This window comes from Bos indicus x Bos taurus, chromosome 3, assembly GCF_003369695.1.
Source record: "Bos indicus x Bos taurus breed Angus x Brahman F1 hybrid chromosome 3, Bos_hybrid_MaternalHap_v2.0, whole genome shotgun sequence".
Taxonomy (NCBI): Eukaryota; Metazoa; Chordata; class Mammalia; order Artiodactyla; family Bovidae; genus Bos; species Bos indicus x Bos taurus.
The window spans coordinates 105221713-105239127 of record NC_040078.1 but is presented as its reverse complement, the minus strand read 5'-3'; the positions used below and the strand labels follow the sequence as shown (position 1 = coordinate 105239127).

Here is a 17415-nt window from a genome sequence, read left to right as displayed (position 1 = left end):
ATGCTGTCTAGGTTGGTCAGAGCTTTTCTTCCAAGGAGCAAGTGTCTTTTAATTTCATGGCTGCAGTCACCATCTGCAGTGATTTTGGAGCCCCCCAAAATAAAGTCTGTCACTGTTTCCATTGTTTCTCCATCTATTTGCCATGAAGTGATGAGACTGGATGCCATGATATTAGCTTTCTGAATGTTGAGTTTTAAGCCAGCTTTTTCACTCTCCTCTTTCACTTTCATCAAGAGTTCTCCTTCACTTTCTTCCTTAAGGGTAGTGTCATCTGCATATCTGAGGTTATTGATATTTCTCCTGGCAATCTTGATTCCAGCTTGTGCTTTATCCAGCCTGGCATTTTGCATGATGTACTCCTGTATGGGTTTGGTAAATGTTAACTTCCTTTCCTATGAAAATGGTTGCTCATTGAACATCCTTCTAAACAACATTATGGGCTTCCCAGATGGCTGAGTGGTAAAGAATCCACCTGCCAATGCAGGAGCCGCAGGAGACTTGGGTTCAATCCTTGGGTTGGGAAAATCCCTTGGAGGAGGAAACGGCAGCCCACTCCAATATTCTTGCCAGGATAATTCCATGGGCCTGATGGTATCACAAACAGTCAGACACGACTGAGCAACTAACCACACGTGCAAACAACATTATAAAACAAAATTAATTTAATACAATACTAAATATCAGATACAAAAAAGGTTACATATATTTTGTGACCTATAGTCTTTGTTTTGTAGAAAATTTAGAATTGAGGTTATGATTTAAATCCAATGCTTTTAAATTTTGTTTTATATTGGATTGCAGTGGATCAGGTGTACAGCAAAGCAATTCAGGCATACATAGACACATATCCACTCTATTTCAGATTCCTTCCCCATTTAGGTTATTAAAGAATACTGAGTAGAGTTCTCTGTGCTTTACAGTACGTGTAACCTACATTTTTTGGAACTTTCATGGGAAGGTCCAAATAATTCTGAATCTATAGTTGTTGTTCAGTCACTAAGTCATGTCTGACCCTTTGTGACCCAATGAACTGCAGCACACCAGGCTTCCCTGTCTGTTACTATCTCTCAGAGTTTGCTCAAACTCATGTCCCGTGAGTTTGTGATGCTATCAAACCATTTCATCCTCTGTCACCCTCTTCTTTTTCCAATGAGTCAGCTCTTTGCATCAGGTGGCCAAAGTATTGGAGCTTCAGCATCAGTCCTTCCAATGAATATTCAGGGTTGATTTCCTTTAGGATTGACTGGTTTGATTTCCACGCTGTCCAAGGGACTCCCAAAAGTATTCTCCAGCACCCCAGTTCGAAAGCATCAATTCTTCAGTGCTCAGCCTTCTTTGTGGTCCAACTCTCGCATCTGTACATGACTGTTGGAAAAACCATAGCTTTTGCTGTATGGACCTTTGTCAGAAAATCTACAGTATACTCTGAATTTTAAATCTACAATATACTCTGAATTTTAAATCTACAGTATACTCTGAATATTGGCCATGTGTACATGACTGAATTCAATTCTAGGGCAGGCTTCCGTGTTTCTACAGAGCAGATATTATATCTTCCTTACTGATTTGAATCAAGAAAAGTTATCATGGAGAAAAAAGAGGAATTCTCCTATTTGATGAAAACTTTTACTGAGGAAAATACTTGGTTTATTACAACTTGGGTACTGTGATAAAAGATAAGTGTAAAAGCACTTTCTAAATCTTGTGAATTACCACTGTATCCCTCAGTCTTAAAAAAAAAGATCAGAAAACCCCCTTACCTAACATGACCATTATGTCCTGAAGTTTGATTCAATTTGTGCTGAGACTCAATAAGGGGTTAATTAAACATCTACTGTGACCATTTGAGAATATAAAAATTTTAAAAGTGCAATCCCTTATTTTCAACTCTTCAACAAGTTAGGTCACAGTATAGTTACTTTTTAAGGGAAGCTAGAGTGCCACTCTATTCTGCACTAGCTGGACCATTCCCAACATTGGAGCTTATTCTTAAGAACAACATCAACCAAAACGGATCAAGAAGAGAGTTCAAGCTGATGAGGGCCTTAGAAACTATCTAATTTCAGAAATATATGAGGAAAAAAAAAGACCTTGAGGAACAAGAGTATCAAGAGTGCTCTGAAAAGGTTTAAAGTAAAACAAGAAACAAAATTAGAGCCAAATGACAGACACTGGGGGAAAGCAGATTTCAGCTCAAAATTAAAAAGAACACTTTTACCCATTAAAGCTATCATAAATGGAAGGAATGTGCTCCTTTGGGAGGGTACAATCTCCCTGTCTTTGGAAGAATTCTAGTAAGGGATATATGAGTATTTACAGAATATGCTCTCAAGGAGCATCCTGAATTAGGTGGGACATTGAATTTGAGGACTTCTGAGGTTTCCTCTAAGCCTGAGATTCTAGGATCCTATGACTTTTTACATTCCCGACATCTCATATTTCATAGTAAGGTAACAAACTGTATCTTAACCAAAGTCACTTCTAGATAGGTGATAATATGGTCAAGAGTGACTCTGAATTCTTTACATATTGGAAAGATGTTGAGCTCATATTAGTGGATACAAGTTTTCCAAGATCCTAATATTTACTTGTAAGTTTATAATTTTACAGGTTGTCCTTCTTGAAGTGACCTTCTCACTTAATATTGGAGAAAGTGTCTGCCAAACAGTCAAGTCAGTTGTTCCGTTAAATAAAGATGATGTTCCATGAAAAAAGTAGCTACTTCAGTTTGCAACTCTAACAGTCACATAAGTGCCTCACTTCTTCCTGGGACAACATTATATTTGATTATTTTAAGGATGGAGAAACTGAACTCACGAGGTTAAAAGACTTGTCAAAGGACACACAGTTAAAGCTAGGATTTGAACCTAGATCTTTCGGTCTCCAAAGTCCATACTCTTTTCACTAACTTCGGACTTCTATGTCTCCAATAATCCGTAGTTAGAGGATTCTTAACTGCCTCCAGAGAATTCATTACCAGATTTTTCCTCTTTACAGCAACAAAACAGCATATGTAATTGGAAACTGATTCATAAGTCCAGCTTGTGTGTGTGTGTGCACGCACGCGTGCATGTGGGTCCACATGACACAGAACATGAACAATGGAAAAGAAAAAAAACGGGGAAATCCATTTGGTTTATCAGTTTCCTGGACTGGGATCGTGTCTTCATTCACAGCAGCGTATCACTGGCCTTGGCATAGTAATTTAGAGGATGTGTTCCTTATTAGGTTTGCTCAACTTGGCTGGGTTCAGCTATATACTGCCAGCTGGGCTGATGCCAAAGCTGAAACTCCACTGCTTCAAATTCCAGTTCACATAAAAAAGCATGGGTTGCCTCCTGCTCCTATCCAGCTGAGTTAACACGTTCAGTTCCCCACATCTAGGTCTTTCTCTCCCTCCTGATTCTTATTCCCACAGCATGAATAAAGGACTTCTGAAACCAAAAAGACATTTAACATTTCCCTAAGGCCTTCTCCGATGGATAAATCTGTGGAGAGTAGGAAGAACAGAAGGAAGATAAAATTACCCACAATAGGCCCAGAGCCAACCTCAAAAGCCTTACATTACTGAGACTCAAAGCAGTGTCTGGGGCAACAGGTAAGAGGATTCAGGAACAATTTCAGCAAGTGGAGAGCTATATTCTCAGAAGATGGTCCGCTAATGTGTCTGGTCAAGTCTAAGCTGCTTAAAGAGGCGACATAAAAGTACACTGCGATGAAGCACCTGCCGGTCAGCCATGTAGTCAAATGAACACACTCCACCTTTCCTTAGCATAGGACAATTTAAAAAACTTACAGTCAAACTCCTGCCTTCCTGCCATATCACCCTCATAATCTCCTGTTTTTCTTTGCTACATTTAAGAGTTTGCCCAGTTTTCCTCATCTTCCTGATATATTAGGTTGGCCAAAAAATTCGTTCAACTTGAACCAATTTTTTGGCCAACCTAATACATGAAAGTTTATATTTTGTTTGTCTCCTAGTAAGTCGTTACTGAGACTCAGAAAATCTCATTTGTAATTGTAGTATTTCCTCAAAAATTAAGGGGGAAAATGTAAAATACAGAGTTTATATTACTGGTTTTCAATATGACTTTACTAACCACCTACACTTATCATGGCAAATAGATGGGGAAAATGTGGAAACAGATTGGATTTCATTTTCCTGGGCTCCAAAATCACTGCGTATGGTGAGTGCAGCCACAAAATTAAAAGACACTTGCTCCTTGGAGGAATAGCTATGTCAAACCTAGACAGTGTTTTAAAAGGCTGAGACATCACTTTTTCAACAAAGGTCCATATAGTCAAAGCTATGGTTTTTCCAACCTAGACAGCATATTAAAAAGCAGAGACATTACTTTGTAAACAAAGGTCCATCTCGTCAAGGCTATGGTTTTTCCAGTAGTCAGGTATGGATGTGAGAGCTGGACTATAAAGAAAGCTGAGTGCCGAAGAATTGATGCTTTTGAACTGTGGTGTTGGAGAAGACTCTTGAAGAGTCCCTTGGACTGCAAGGAGATCCAACTAGTCCAACCTAAAGAAAATCAGTCCTGGGTGTTCACTGGAAAGACTGAAGTTGAAGCTGAAACTCCAATACTTTGGCCACCTCATGTGAAGAAGTGACTCATTTGAAAAGACCGTGATGCTGGGAAAGATTGAGGGCAGGAGGAGAAGGGGACAACAGAGGATAAGATGGTTGGATGGCATCACCAACTCAATGGACATGGGTTTGGGTAGACTCCGGGGGTTGGTGATGGACTGGGAAGTCTGGCGTGCTGCAGTTCATGGGGTTGCAAAAAGTCGGACATGACTGAGCGACCGAACTGGAATAGTTTCTCCAGTAGTCATGTATGGATGTGAGATTTGGACCATAAAGAAGGCTGAGCACGAAAGAATTGACACTTTCAAACTGTGGTGCTGGAGAAGACTCTTGAGAGTCCCTTGGACAGCAAGGAGATCAAACCAGTCAATCCTAAAGGAAATCAACCCTGAGTATTCATTGGAAGGACTGATGCTGAAGTTGAAGCTCTGATACTTTGGCCACCTGATGCGAAGAGCTGACTCACTGGAAAAGACCCTGATGCTGGAAAAAATTGAGGGCAAGAGAAGTGGGTAACAGAGGATGAGATGGTTGGATGGCATCACTGACTCAAAGGACATGAATTTGAGGAAACTCAGGGAGAAAGTGATGGATAGAGAAGCCTGGTATGCTGCAGTTCATGGGGTCACAAAGAGTTGGACAAGACTTAGTGACTGAATGACAACAATTAACAACACATTTAAAACAGGGAATTTTCCAAGTTGATATATATTGATGCTGGCACAGTAGGTGTTAACAAAACCTTGTCAGAGAAAACTACATGGATCCACGTATTTTCAAGAAAACAGCAGGTGTGGTCAAATTTATGAACTGCCTAAATCACATCTCACTATTTCCAGGAGTTTGAGAGATGCCAGTTGTTTCATTATACATGCCAGAAAATTGCTACCCCTCTCAGGCATCTGTGGTTGGTGAAGGCAGGAGAGAGAACTGGGCAGGGCCAAGAGCCAGCTTAAGGAAGCTGGAAGAGAGATATGGGGCTTTTCTGTCCCTTGAGCAGATATAATTAGGAGCAGTGAGAGAACCCAGATTCCCTACTTCATAATGTAATGCCACTCATTTAATTTCCTCATATTCCCATTTCTACTTATGTACCATCAGCATACAATCAAGAGAAAAGCAGTTATGGGAGCATTAGTTCACTGTACAAACCTCATCTCATAAATATATTTATTTTTCCTGACCAAAATACAGCACTTAAGTGTCTCTGTGTGCAGTTCCCTTTCCTTGGGATGTCTAGACATCTAAATTCAGATATAACTAACAGACGTGGGGCATCTACTCTGTGCTACATGCATTTGCACACCCATTTTCTCATTTCAACCACTGAATCAACCTGGGAGGTAGGTACTTCTTTACAATCTTCACTGAGCCTAACACTGCTAAGATTGGAAAAAAAGTGAAAGTGTTAGTTGCTCAGTTGTGTTCAACTCTTTGAGACCCTATGGTCTGTAGACTCCTAGGCTCTTCTAATTCATGTCCATGGAATTCTCCAGGCAAGAATACTGGAGTAGGCAGCCATTCCCTTCTTTAGGGCATCTTCCCAATCCAGGGTTCGAACTCAGGTTGCCTGCACTGCAGGCAGATTCTTTACCATCTGAGATACGAGGGAAGATGGGGCTGTTCTACAACTATTGTGTAGATGGATGAATAAAGGCCAGAGTTTCTAGATGCAATTAAAGTACAACACCAAAGCTGGAATAATGACAAAGATATTGTGTGTGTGTGTGTGTGTGTGTGTGTGTGTGTGTGTGTGTGTGTGTGTAGGGAGGAATCGGTATATTCAACAAAGGCAAAGCTCGGAACTAGTTATGTCTGAGAGGGAAAAAGGGAAAACTGCCAAATAGCCAAGCGGCGGTCCTCAGTAAGGGCACTGAAGATTTGATTCACTTATTAATCAACAGGCTCATGCCTTTTCTGACAGGGCTACTGAACACACGTTCTCAGGAGACAGGAAGAATATACCGATTGCTTGAAGCTTCCTGTAAAGAGGACATTCTCCTGTTTGTTGTGGCTTAGTAGAAAAAGAATTTGGGTGGAAAGGCAGGGGGTATTTCAGGTGTAAAGGTGTTAAGTGTGTTTTGTGATAGAGAGGTGAGTGAACATGAGTTCAAAGATATCCCTTTCTGGAGATGAGAGCCCTTTGTCACTCTTATTTTTGGCCACAAGTTTCCAAGACTTAAAACAGAACAATAGTTTAAATAAACTTTAATCTGCTTTTAAAATTATAGTAGCCCTCTCACTTTTGTACCTCAGTGAATAATGGCTTTAGATGATGGTGAACAGAAATGAAATCAGAAAATATAGCATGATTTATTTCACTCAATAAGTATTACTGAATAACTACTATGGGCCAAGTGCTGGGGATATAAAGATGAAGTTAATAAATTGGTCCCACTTAACAAGGACTCCAAGTAGACATGAACCCTAACCTTCTAGACAGGGTAGAAAGAATTATGTTCATACTAAAAAACTAGCATTATTTTACAGGCTGCAGGGATAACTTTGTTAAATAAATAAAATAGTTGTGATAGGTGTTGAAATAAACTATAAGAACTTACATTTCAGCTTCTTTATTCAAAGACTATCCCCTCACCTCATGTTATCTTCTCACCACTCTCCACTGGCCTGGGAGTGTAAGTACACACTCACAAAACTATAAACTCTAAAGGCAGGATTCCTACAAATTTATCCAATGACTAGCCCCTAGTCATGACAATATTTAAACCTGAATGAATGGCTGGCTGAAGAAAATCAGGCCATTAGCTGACCAATAGCCTCAGTTGTGTTATTCTTGCCTCTACTTAGTTTTTCCCTGCACAGTTTAGGGTTCCAATTTGACCAATTCTCTCTTTCTGACCCAGAATTCCAAAGTTATTACAGTATAGTTTCCTATGTAGTTTTACAACAGAAAGAGAACATCCATCCATGAAGTATGGGACACACTTTTAAATGTTACACAGAGGAAAAAAGGAAGAGGTATTCTGAAAGTTTTGTTTTTAAGTATCAAATTCTTACTCTCCAGGTCAGAGGAATACTCCTGTGGCACCTTAGGCACAGCACTAAACCAGATTTTGAAATGTTCTCCTTGTGTGACGCCACAGGTAGAAAGGGTAGACCGAAAGGGTAAAGGAGGACTGGTTGACCATTTACTCCAACTGGTGTGCTCGAGGGCCACACTTTTATTGGACCCGCATATCTGCATCAGCAGAGAGAGCAGCCAGACCAAGCTTACACTATATGAAGCACAAGAGACGGGTGTACAGTCCAGAATAATAATATACAATAAAATATATAATAAAAATATAAACATGAAGTAGCTGGGATCCCATTATATAGGAAGCTAAGCTATAATCTGAAACTGTCTTGCCCACCTGCAGTCAGAACAAAGGAGGGGAGTTAATTAGATTATTAAGTGCCTAATTAACATTATAGTCACACCAAGTGGACTGAGCTCTTTATTTGGTTTTTTAATTTTAAAAAGTAAAGTTTACCTCTGTTTTCTTCTAAGTCAGATACAAAAAGAGTGATCAGCTGAAAAAAAAAAAAAAAAAAAGCTTCTGCTTTTTATAACCAGTACCCTGGATTAGCTGCAAGCTTAGCATTTGAAGCCCATCAGAAGTGGCTTGGCCCAGGAGTTTAGGACCTAAAAAGGTTTACTACTGGCTTTGCAAAGGAGAAACAGCTAGCATGAAGGATCCCCTTAGAGAGGCAGAGCCCTGTGTGGCTGGGGTACAGAGGTAGGCAGGGGTGAGATGAGCATCTGGGATCAAGTAGAAGATAGTCAAAGAAGTCATCTTTTACTCTCTGTCAAGGCCAGGAGCCTGCACAGTACACAGGGGCACAGGATGCTCAAGGATCACCTAGTTCAATCTCTTGCTTTAGGAATGACTTGCTCCAAGACAAAACAAATTTGTGTCCAGCTGGGACTAGACTTCCGTTCAATTCTCTGATGTTACACTACACTGCTTATGCCAAAACCCAAGGTCTCAAATGAAGTTTTGAAGAGAGCCCAAAGGAGAATGGGAGAGTACAGGGGAAGACTGTGAAGATGATATGGCTAAAGTGATGGCCTTGATAGCGGACCTTACTAAAAATCTCCATGGCTTCTCCCTCTAGACTCAGAGATCAACAGAACTAAGTCACTTAATCCTTTGAACTTTGCTTTTCTTATAAATAGAATGTATCTGACTGTAACACCGAGTTCAAAGTTAGCAAAAGATACAAAGAAATAATGTGTGTAAAAGAACATTAAACGAATATCGGTATTTTTCCTGCTCACTGTGGGCAAGAAACAATTGTATAGTACCTGAATTTTTTAACATTTGCACACTGATGACGAGAAGGTAGAAAAGAAAGAGGAGATAGGATGATTAGAAAGAGAACAGGCTTACACATAGAGAACATCTTGTTTTGTGAAATGAATTGAGTAATCACATTTTTTCCAAGTTGTATCACTTGTTTCTCAGCCAGGACACTGAATGGCCCAAGTTCTGCTATTACTAAAAGCTGCATTATAAAATTAACTGAGGGTATGAGGTGGGGGAGGAGAGAGTTGTTGGAGTAAACAATCCAGCTGCTGGGATAAGGACTGAAGGTCCTTATCTGGAAATGCCAACTGGAATAACCTCCTACCTTCTGAGCTGGTCCTTCTGGTCATCTATTAAAAATCTAAAATCCCCAGAGACACACAGAAGGGAAGGAAAAGAGCCAGCAAACACTCTGGAATCATCAGCCACACGGTGTGCCATATTTCTTATCAGCATGATGTGCAGTCAGAAAAAAAATGTGAGTCCAGAAGACTCTCCTGCTCCTCTGGCTTTTGAGAATCGCCCAATTGCTCTAGGAGACTTACCAGTCAAAATAGCAGAGTTACTCTAACCAAGGAAGTAAGAAACTCAGCCTACTAACTAAATTTGGCTGGGAGCACCAAGGCTTATCCTGTTTTAGTCTTAAGTAAGCAAAAATGACTCCACTGTTGCTCTCAAGACACTCCTTTTCCTGCTATTTCCACAGAGATATTATCTCATAGACTCCGTAGAGGGAGGGCAATGGATGTCTCACACTGACCCCACATTTGTTTCTTGGAGCATTTAGAGGAGTAGCACTTTTCCAAGGCAGAAAGTCTGTCTTCTCTCGTCCATGCTGCCGCCATCTCAAGTTCTCTCCACTCAGTACCACTAACCTAATCCAAGCAACCCTATATTTTCCTTGTCCACAGTCACCATGATACAACCCATTTTCTATCAACCAGCCCAAATGAGGTCTTAAATAACAGCTTTATTGATGTGTACTTTACATACCATAAAATTCACCTTTTAAAGTGCATAATTCATTGTTTTTAGCAAACTCAGAGTTGTGGGACTATCATCCCTGACTTTAGAACATATTCATCATCCCTAAAAGAAATCCCCATTAGCAGTCACTTTCCATTTCCTCTTCTTCCAAAGCCCCTCAGATCAGATCAGTCGCTCAGTCGTGTCCGACTCTTTGCGACCCCATAAACCACTATTTTGTCTCTCGGTTTTGCCTATTCTGGACATTTCATATAACTGCAATTATACAACGTGTGGTCTTTAGTGATTGGCTTTTTCACTTAGCATAACGTTTTTAAGGTACATTTTATGTTGTAGCACAAACCAGTACTTCATTCTTTTTTTTATTGCCAATAAATAAATAATTTATTTCATGTGAATATAACACATTGTGTTCATCTTGTCATCAGATGGACAGTTGGGCTATTTCAATTTTTTGGTCATTATGAATAATGCTGCCATGAAGTTAAAGTTACATTTTTGTGTGGACATATGATTTCCATTCTCTTGGGTATGTACCTACAAGCAGACGTGCTAGGTCACGGATAACTCTATGTTTAACATTTTGAGAAACTTCCAAACTGTTTTCAAAGTGGCTGCAGCAGTTTAGAATCTCACCAGAAACATATGAGAGTTCCAATTTCTCTACATTCTCACCAACACTTATTACTGTCTGTCTTTAGATTATATCTATACCCATGTGGCTTGGATTTGCATTTCCTAAAGGTCCGTCTAGTCAAGGCTATGGTTTTTCCAGTGGTCATGTATGGATGTGAGAGTTGGACTGTGAAGAAGGCTGAGCGCCCAAGAATTGATGCTTTTGAACTGTGGTGCTGAAGAAGACTCTTGAGAGTCCCATGGACTGCAAGGAGATCCAACCAGTCCATTCTAAAGGAGATCAGCCCTGGGATTTCTTTGGAAGGAATGATGCTAAAGCTGAAACTCCAGTACTTTGGCCACCTCATGCGAAGAGTTGACTCATTGGAAAAGACTCTGATGCTGGGAGGGATTGGGGGCAGGAGAAAAAGGGGACAACAGAGGATGAGATGGCTGGATGGCATCACCAACTCGATGGACGTGGGTTTGGGTGAACTCCGGGAGTTGGTGATGGACAGGGAGGCCTGGTGTGCTGTGATTCATGGGGTTGCAAAGAGCTGGACACGACTGAATGACTGAAGTGAACTGAAGTGAACTGAATGACTACTGATGTTGAGCATCTTTCCAAGTGCTTACTGACCTTTTGTATATTTCCTTAGGAGAAATGTTTAAGTTCTTTGCTCATCTTCTCAACTGGGTTATTTATCTTTTTTATTGTTGAGTCATACATGCTCTTTTGTATTCTTGGACACAAGTGCAAGTGATTTTTTTTTTTTTAAGTAAATCAGATTTTGTTACTCCTTCTGCTAATTCCCCATTATGTTTAGAATAAAATCCAAATTCTCACTCTGGCTTATAAGGTCCTACATGATTGTGCCACTTTCCCCCTCCCACGGTCCACTGTAGTCAGAGCAGTATTCTTTCTGCCCTTGAAACATAATAAACTCATTCATGTCTCAATACCATTGTAAGTATGTCACATCTGCCTGCTTGGAATTCTCTTTCCTTGCATGGCTTCTTTTTGTCATCAAATTAAAATATCAATCATCTTTTTGGACAATTTTTCCTAAAAAGAAAGTGTATCTGAAAAGCTCCCTCTCCACAAAAAGGAACAGTGAACTTTTGGGGATGATGGATATGTTCATTATCTTGATTAAGGTAATGGTTTCATGGATATATATATATATATATATATATATGTCAAAACTTTTCGAACTGTATACTTTAAATATGTGCAACTTATTTTACTTCAATTATATTCAATAAAGCTGTTACACAAATCCTTTCACAGTTACTATTTTATTATACTTTATTTCCTTAGGAAAAATTGTTTATCTGAAATCATCTTGTTTATTTCTTGATTTAAATGTATATTGACTATCTCATCCCTCTAAAATTAAAGTGTCATGAGGGCACTTGATGAATGCTTTTCATCTTTGTAGCTACTGTATCCTCAGTTTGGCTCACAATTAGGTACTACAGAAATATCTGGCTAATTGAATGAATGAATCTGATAGAGGTTTAGAAATGAAACCCACAGACAACAGGAAGGGTGACTTTCTATTCTCTCAGATTTACCAGTACTTTTAGGAATGAGATTCTTACTATTTATTTTTATTACTCTTACTTATTTCTTACTCTTTATTAAGAGCTACCTCAAACTTTATCCTGGATGTTCTCCAACATCACGATCATCAGAAATATTGACTGTTAACTACTCTGTGGTACTATTCTAGTATTTTATGTATATTTGCCCATTAGTAGCAGTTATTTTAATAATAAGAGTATTATAATAATATAGCATATTACATAGTAATTATAATAAATACTAATAATTATGTTAATATAGAAAAACAGCAGCAGTAATACAATAAAAACACTTGTTTAGCATTTGGTGTTTGCTAGACATTATGTAAACATTTTGCCCAGGTAATCTCATTTATAAAGTAGGTATTCTTTTACAGATGAGGAATTTTGAGGTTTAGAGAGGTCAACTAACTGACCAAAAAGCCACACAGCTGGGAAAAGGCAGAGATGGACTTCAAATCTAAGTCTACCTAACATCTAAGCCCATGGTTTTTCCACTAAACTACAGAGCTGGTTAAGTATTTTTATGTAATATAATGTTACTCCAGCTCAAATACAAAGTTGGGATGTACACCTCAAGAATGATACTATTCAAACTCTGGAACAGTCCAGGAATAAGAGTAAGAGAGATGAGAAGCTAGTTGCCTGAGAATAAACCAAGCTATCTGAGCAAGGAAATTGTACTTTATGCCAAACTCCATGTCTATCCTCAAGTGATGTTTAAATTCTTTCTGTTTCTGACTACTCTTGACTAGATGTTGGTTTTTTACCCTAGTTGCTGGCCCCTGATCCTCCTTTGCTTGTGAGTGAGGTTTACTGGTGAAGGTATGCTGACCATGGGAGATCTAGGTAAGCTCCCTTAGCAACTTGGGTTCCGACTTTACAAGCCTTTACCTTTAGTGCCAGGTGGCTGCAGGTTGTCTCCAGTCAAGGAACACCAGCCCACAGGGAAGATGTCACGGGAGTCGAAGCGGCACCAGTAGTCAAAGGCCCCTCGCCACCCATCGAAAGTGACAAGCACCTCTGAGCCCCGCACTTCCCCAATAGTGGCTGGGCAAATGAAATGAGGGTTCTTCCTGTCCACAGCTTCTAGCTTCATTCCCATTTTGAAGAAGTTGTGAGAAGGTGACGGTGGTTCCTAGATGAGAGACAAGAGATATAGACCTAGACACAAAGAGAGAAGCTATGTATGCCAAGAAACTGGTACTTCATTTGGATGATTAGAAAGTGCTATATAAGATTTACAATGGAACTTTAGACTTTCCTTTAAATGAACTTCAAAGTATACCAAAGTATTACTTTGTTAATTCTAATATTTTGACATCTTTATTTCAGGTCTTTTTTTTTTTTCAAGAAATAAAAGGTAACAGACAAGGCTGAATCCTCCTTTGTGCCCTTCTCCATGAGTATTTTTATACTTTACTATTTGTGTGTGTGTGTGTGTATATATATGTAATTTGCACACTTTAAAATTTTATATAAATAGTATTATAGTGAACATACCATTCTACAACTTGCTTTTTTTGTTCAACACTATGTTTTTGAAATGTACCCATGATGTAAATTTAGCTCTAGTTTAACTGCTAATAGTACTCCATTATATCACAATTTATTTCCTCTCTTTTGACAGACATGCAATATTGTTTTGAATTGTTTACTATTTCAAAAGAGTTTTCACAGCCATTCTTACAGTTGTTTCTTTTTTCATATGTGGGACGATTTTTTTCAGTATGTATACCTAAGAGTAGAATTGTTGGGTTATAGGATGGATATATGGGCTTCCCTGATGGCTCAGATGGTAGAGAATCTGCCTACGATCCAGGAGACCCAGGTTCAATCCCTGGGTTGGGAAGATCCCCTGGAGAAGGGAATGGCTACCCACTCTAGTATTCTTGCCTGAAGAATTCATCTTCCACTTTATTAAATATTGTTAAACTGCCCTCCAAAACAGCTGTAAAACTGTGAACTCTCTCCAGTAGTGTAGCTAGTTTTGGGGTGCTGATTTGCAATGCAGTTGCATAGAGTTCCCAAAAGCTGTTGTATACTCTGTTACCCTTTGTCTTACTGTCTGATCCTGTACCAATAACACAGTCTTATTAAATGCGTATCTGGAAGAAAAAGTCCCCCTACTTTGTTATTGTTCACTATTGTTTTGGCTATTCTTTCTCCTCGATCTTTCATACGAAATAGATGGGGAAACAGTGTCAGACTTTATTTTTTGGGGCTCCAAAATCACTGCAGATGGTGACTGCAGCCATGAAATTAAAAGACGCTTACTCCTTGGAAGGAAAGTTATGACCAACCTAGATAGCATATTCAAAAGCAGAGACATTACTTTGCCAACAAAGGTCCATCTAGTCAAGGCTATGGTTTTTCCTGTGGTCATGTATGGATGTGAGAGTTGGACTGTGAAGAAGGCTGAGCACCCTAGAATTGATGCTTTTGAACTGTGGTGTTGGAGAAGACTCTTGAGAGTCCCTTGGACTGCAAGGAGATCCAACCAGTCCATTCTGAAGGAGATCAGCCCTGGGATTTCTTTGGAAGGAATGATGCTAAAGCTGAAACTCCAGTACTTTGGCCACCTCATGCGAAGAGCTGATTCATTGGAAAAGACCCTGATGCTGGGAGAGATTGGGGGCAGGAGGAGAAGGGGATAACAGAGGATGAGATGGTTGGATGGCATCACTGACTCGATGGACGTGAGTCTCAGTGAACTCCGGGAGTTGGTGATGGACAGGGAGGCCTGGCGTGCTGCAATTCATGGGGTTGCAAAGAGTCGGACACGACTGAGTGACTGATCTGATCTGATCTGATCTTCAAGTGCCACAGGAAAATTCTATTTGTATTTTGATTGGAATCCCAGTGAATTTATAATTTGGGAAAAAATAACTTTTTATGTATGATATTGAGCCTTTCCTTCCATGAACATAGTATTTTCCATATGTTAAGTATTCTTTAATGGAGATTTCATCTTCAGTATAAGTTTAAAAGTTCCTTGTAAATATCTGATATTTTACTAACATTTTTCTAGCCATACTGTAACCTATTGCTATCTTAAAGAGTATCTTCAAAAATTTCATTTTCAAATCACTTGTTAAATAGGAATGACTTTATTTTTTAAAACTGATTTAAAATTGATGAAGAATTGATGCTTTTGAACTGTGGTGTTGGAGAAGACTCTTGAGAGTCCCTTGGACAGCAAAGAGATCCAACCAGTCCATCCTCAAGGAAATCAGTCCTAAATATTCACTGGAAGGACTGATGCTGAAGCTGAAACTCCAATACTTTGGCGTCCTGATGAGAACTGACTCATTTGAAAAGACCCTGATGCTGGGAAAAATTGAAGGCAGGAGGAGAAGGGGACGACAGAGGATGAGATGGTTGGGTGGCATCACCAGCTCAATGGACATGAGTTTGAGTAAACTCCGGGAGTCGGTGATGGGAGGCCTGGTGTGCTGCAGTCCATTGAGGTCCCAAAGAGTCGGATACGATTGAGCAACTGAACTGAACTGAATTGATTTATAACTGATTAGCTTATGCTGACTGATACTTTTTTGTCTTGCCTATTTGATTTATCAATTATTGAGAGATGTGTATTAAAATATCCTCTAACGAGTGTGGATTTTCTATGTATTTTTTTCCATGTAATTCTGTCGAATTTTGCTTTATCTATTTTGAGGCTATGTTTTTTAGGAGCATGTACAACTTTTATCTTCATAGTGATCTATTTTTTTTTTTTAAATCATTAGATAGTAACTTCTTTAACGCTTTTTAGCACCAAAGTCTTTTTTGTCTAATTTTGGTACAATTAACACCAGCTTTATTTTGATAAAGGTTTGCCTGGTATATGTTTTATATTCTTTTATTTTTAACACCTTTGTGTCATATTACAGCAATGTCTCTTGTAAACAGCATGCAGCAAGATTTAAAAACAATCTGATCTATGTCTGACTAAACTGATGAGTTTAATTTCTCATAACTGATGTATTAAATTTATTATAATTATCATTTCTAAATATCATTTCTATTTAACTTGATTTTTCAAGTTGTACATTTAACTTCTTTTTTCTCCTTAACAATCAACTGAATTTTCTTCCCTTTTCCCCTTTCCATTGATTCAGATGTTAATCATTCTATATTTAATCTTTTGGTGGGTCCCCTTCAGATCATAACTGTACAGCTGACATAATTAAGTCTAAAATTCATCCTTAATTAAACAACACTAGGACCTCTGAATATTTAAATTACTCCTGAGTTAACAGGTGTTGGATAATTTAGTTCCACACTGTTATACTGCCAACTGATCACTTTTGCTACTATAACTGGTTTATACAGTTACAGGCAATGATTGTTTAGTTATACTCACATGCTAACCTATCTTTCCCTAGCACTACATTTTACATCTCATTCTTACTTTCCAGGTTCAATTATCTTCTTCTTGAAACATACTCTTCAATTGTTCTTTCAGTGAATATATTTATATTAGTTTGCTGAAAATGTCTTGATTTTGCATTCATTCTGAAATAACAGTAGAATCAGATATAAAATTCTAGGTGGACAACTATTTTTTTCTTAATTCTTTTAAAGTATTATTCTATTATCTTTTGCCTTGTACTACTGCTGTCAAGAAATGTGTTGTCAGCCTAACTGCAGTGCCTTTGAAGGTTCAGTCTGCATTGTGAAAGTTGCAGATATGGAGAGCTTGCTGTACTACACCATTTTATATAAGAGAGTTGAGTGTGTGTGGATCTTTGTATTCAGGGGTTCCTGTAACCAGTCCCCCATAGATACTGAGGATGACTGTATTCTGTGTGATTATTTGCTCAGATTTTTTGACTTCAGTTATTCCACAATGTTTTAAAGTATACATTTGTGTTTATCACACATTCTGGAAAATTCTGTCATTATCTTTTCAAATATTGACTCTTTTTTATTCTGGAATTCATGTTCAGCATATATCGGACCTTCTAATATTATTATCTTTATCTTTTCTCTTTAATATTTTCCATCTCTTCATCTCTCTGTATTGCACTCTGGAGAAATTCCTCACACATGTCTTAAAGTTAATTCTTATCTAGGTCTAAGTTGCCTAATCACCTATCTAAGATTTTTATTTTATTTTTAATTTTTAAAAGATTTTTAAATTTAAATGGTTTCATTTTAGATATTCAATTTGCTTTTTTAAACTCTGTCTTTAAAAAATAGAGGTTTGTACTTTTCTCATTTTAAAATTCCTTTTTATTCTTTAATCATTTTCAAATACTTTATTTAAAATTTCTATCCGATGTTTCTATTATCTGAAACTCCTTGAGGTTACAG

General features: G+C 38.5%; 1 protein-coding gene across 13 annotated transcripts in view; it reads right to left on the bottom strand.

The window, feature by feature from the left end:
• Positions 1-17415, bottom strand: part of SCMH1 (Scm polycomb group protein homolog 1) — a 224681-nt gene that overhangs the window by 80450 nt on the left and 126816 nt on the right. For all 13 annotated transcript variants that reach the window (XM_027537643.1, XM_027537637.1, XM_027537642.1 and 10 more), the window contains one exon: positions 12991-13234. In XM_027537643.1, coding sequence (XP_027393444.1) covers positions 12991-13234 — 244 coding nt within the window. The remainder of the gene's footprint in view (positions 1-12990; positions 13235-17415) is intronic.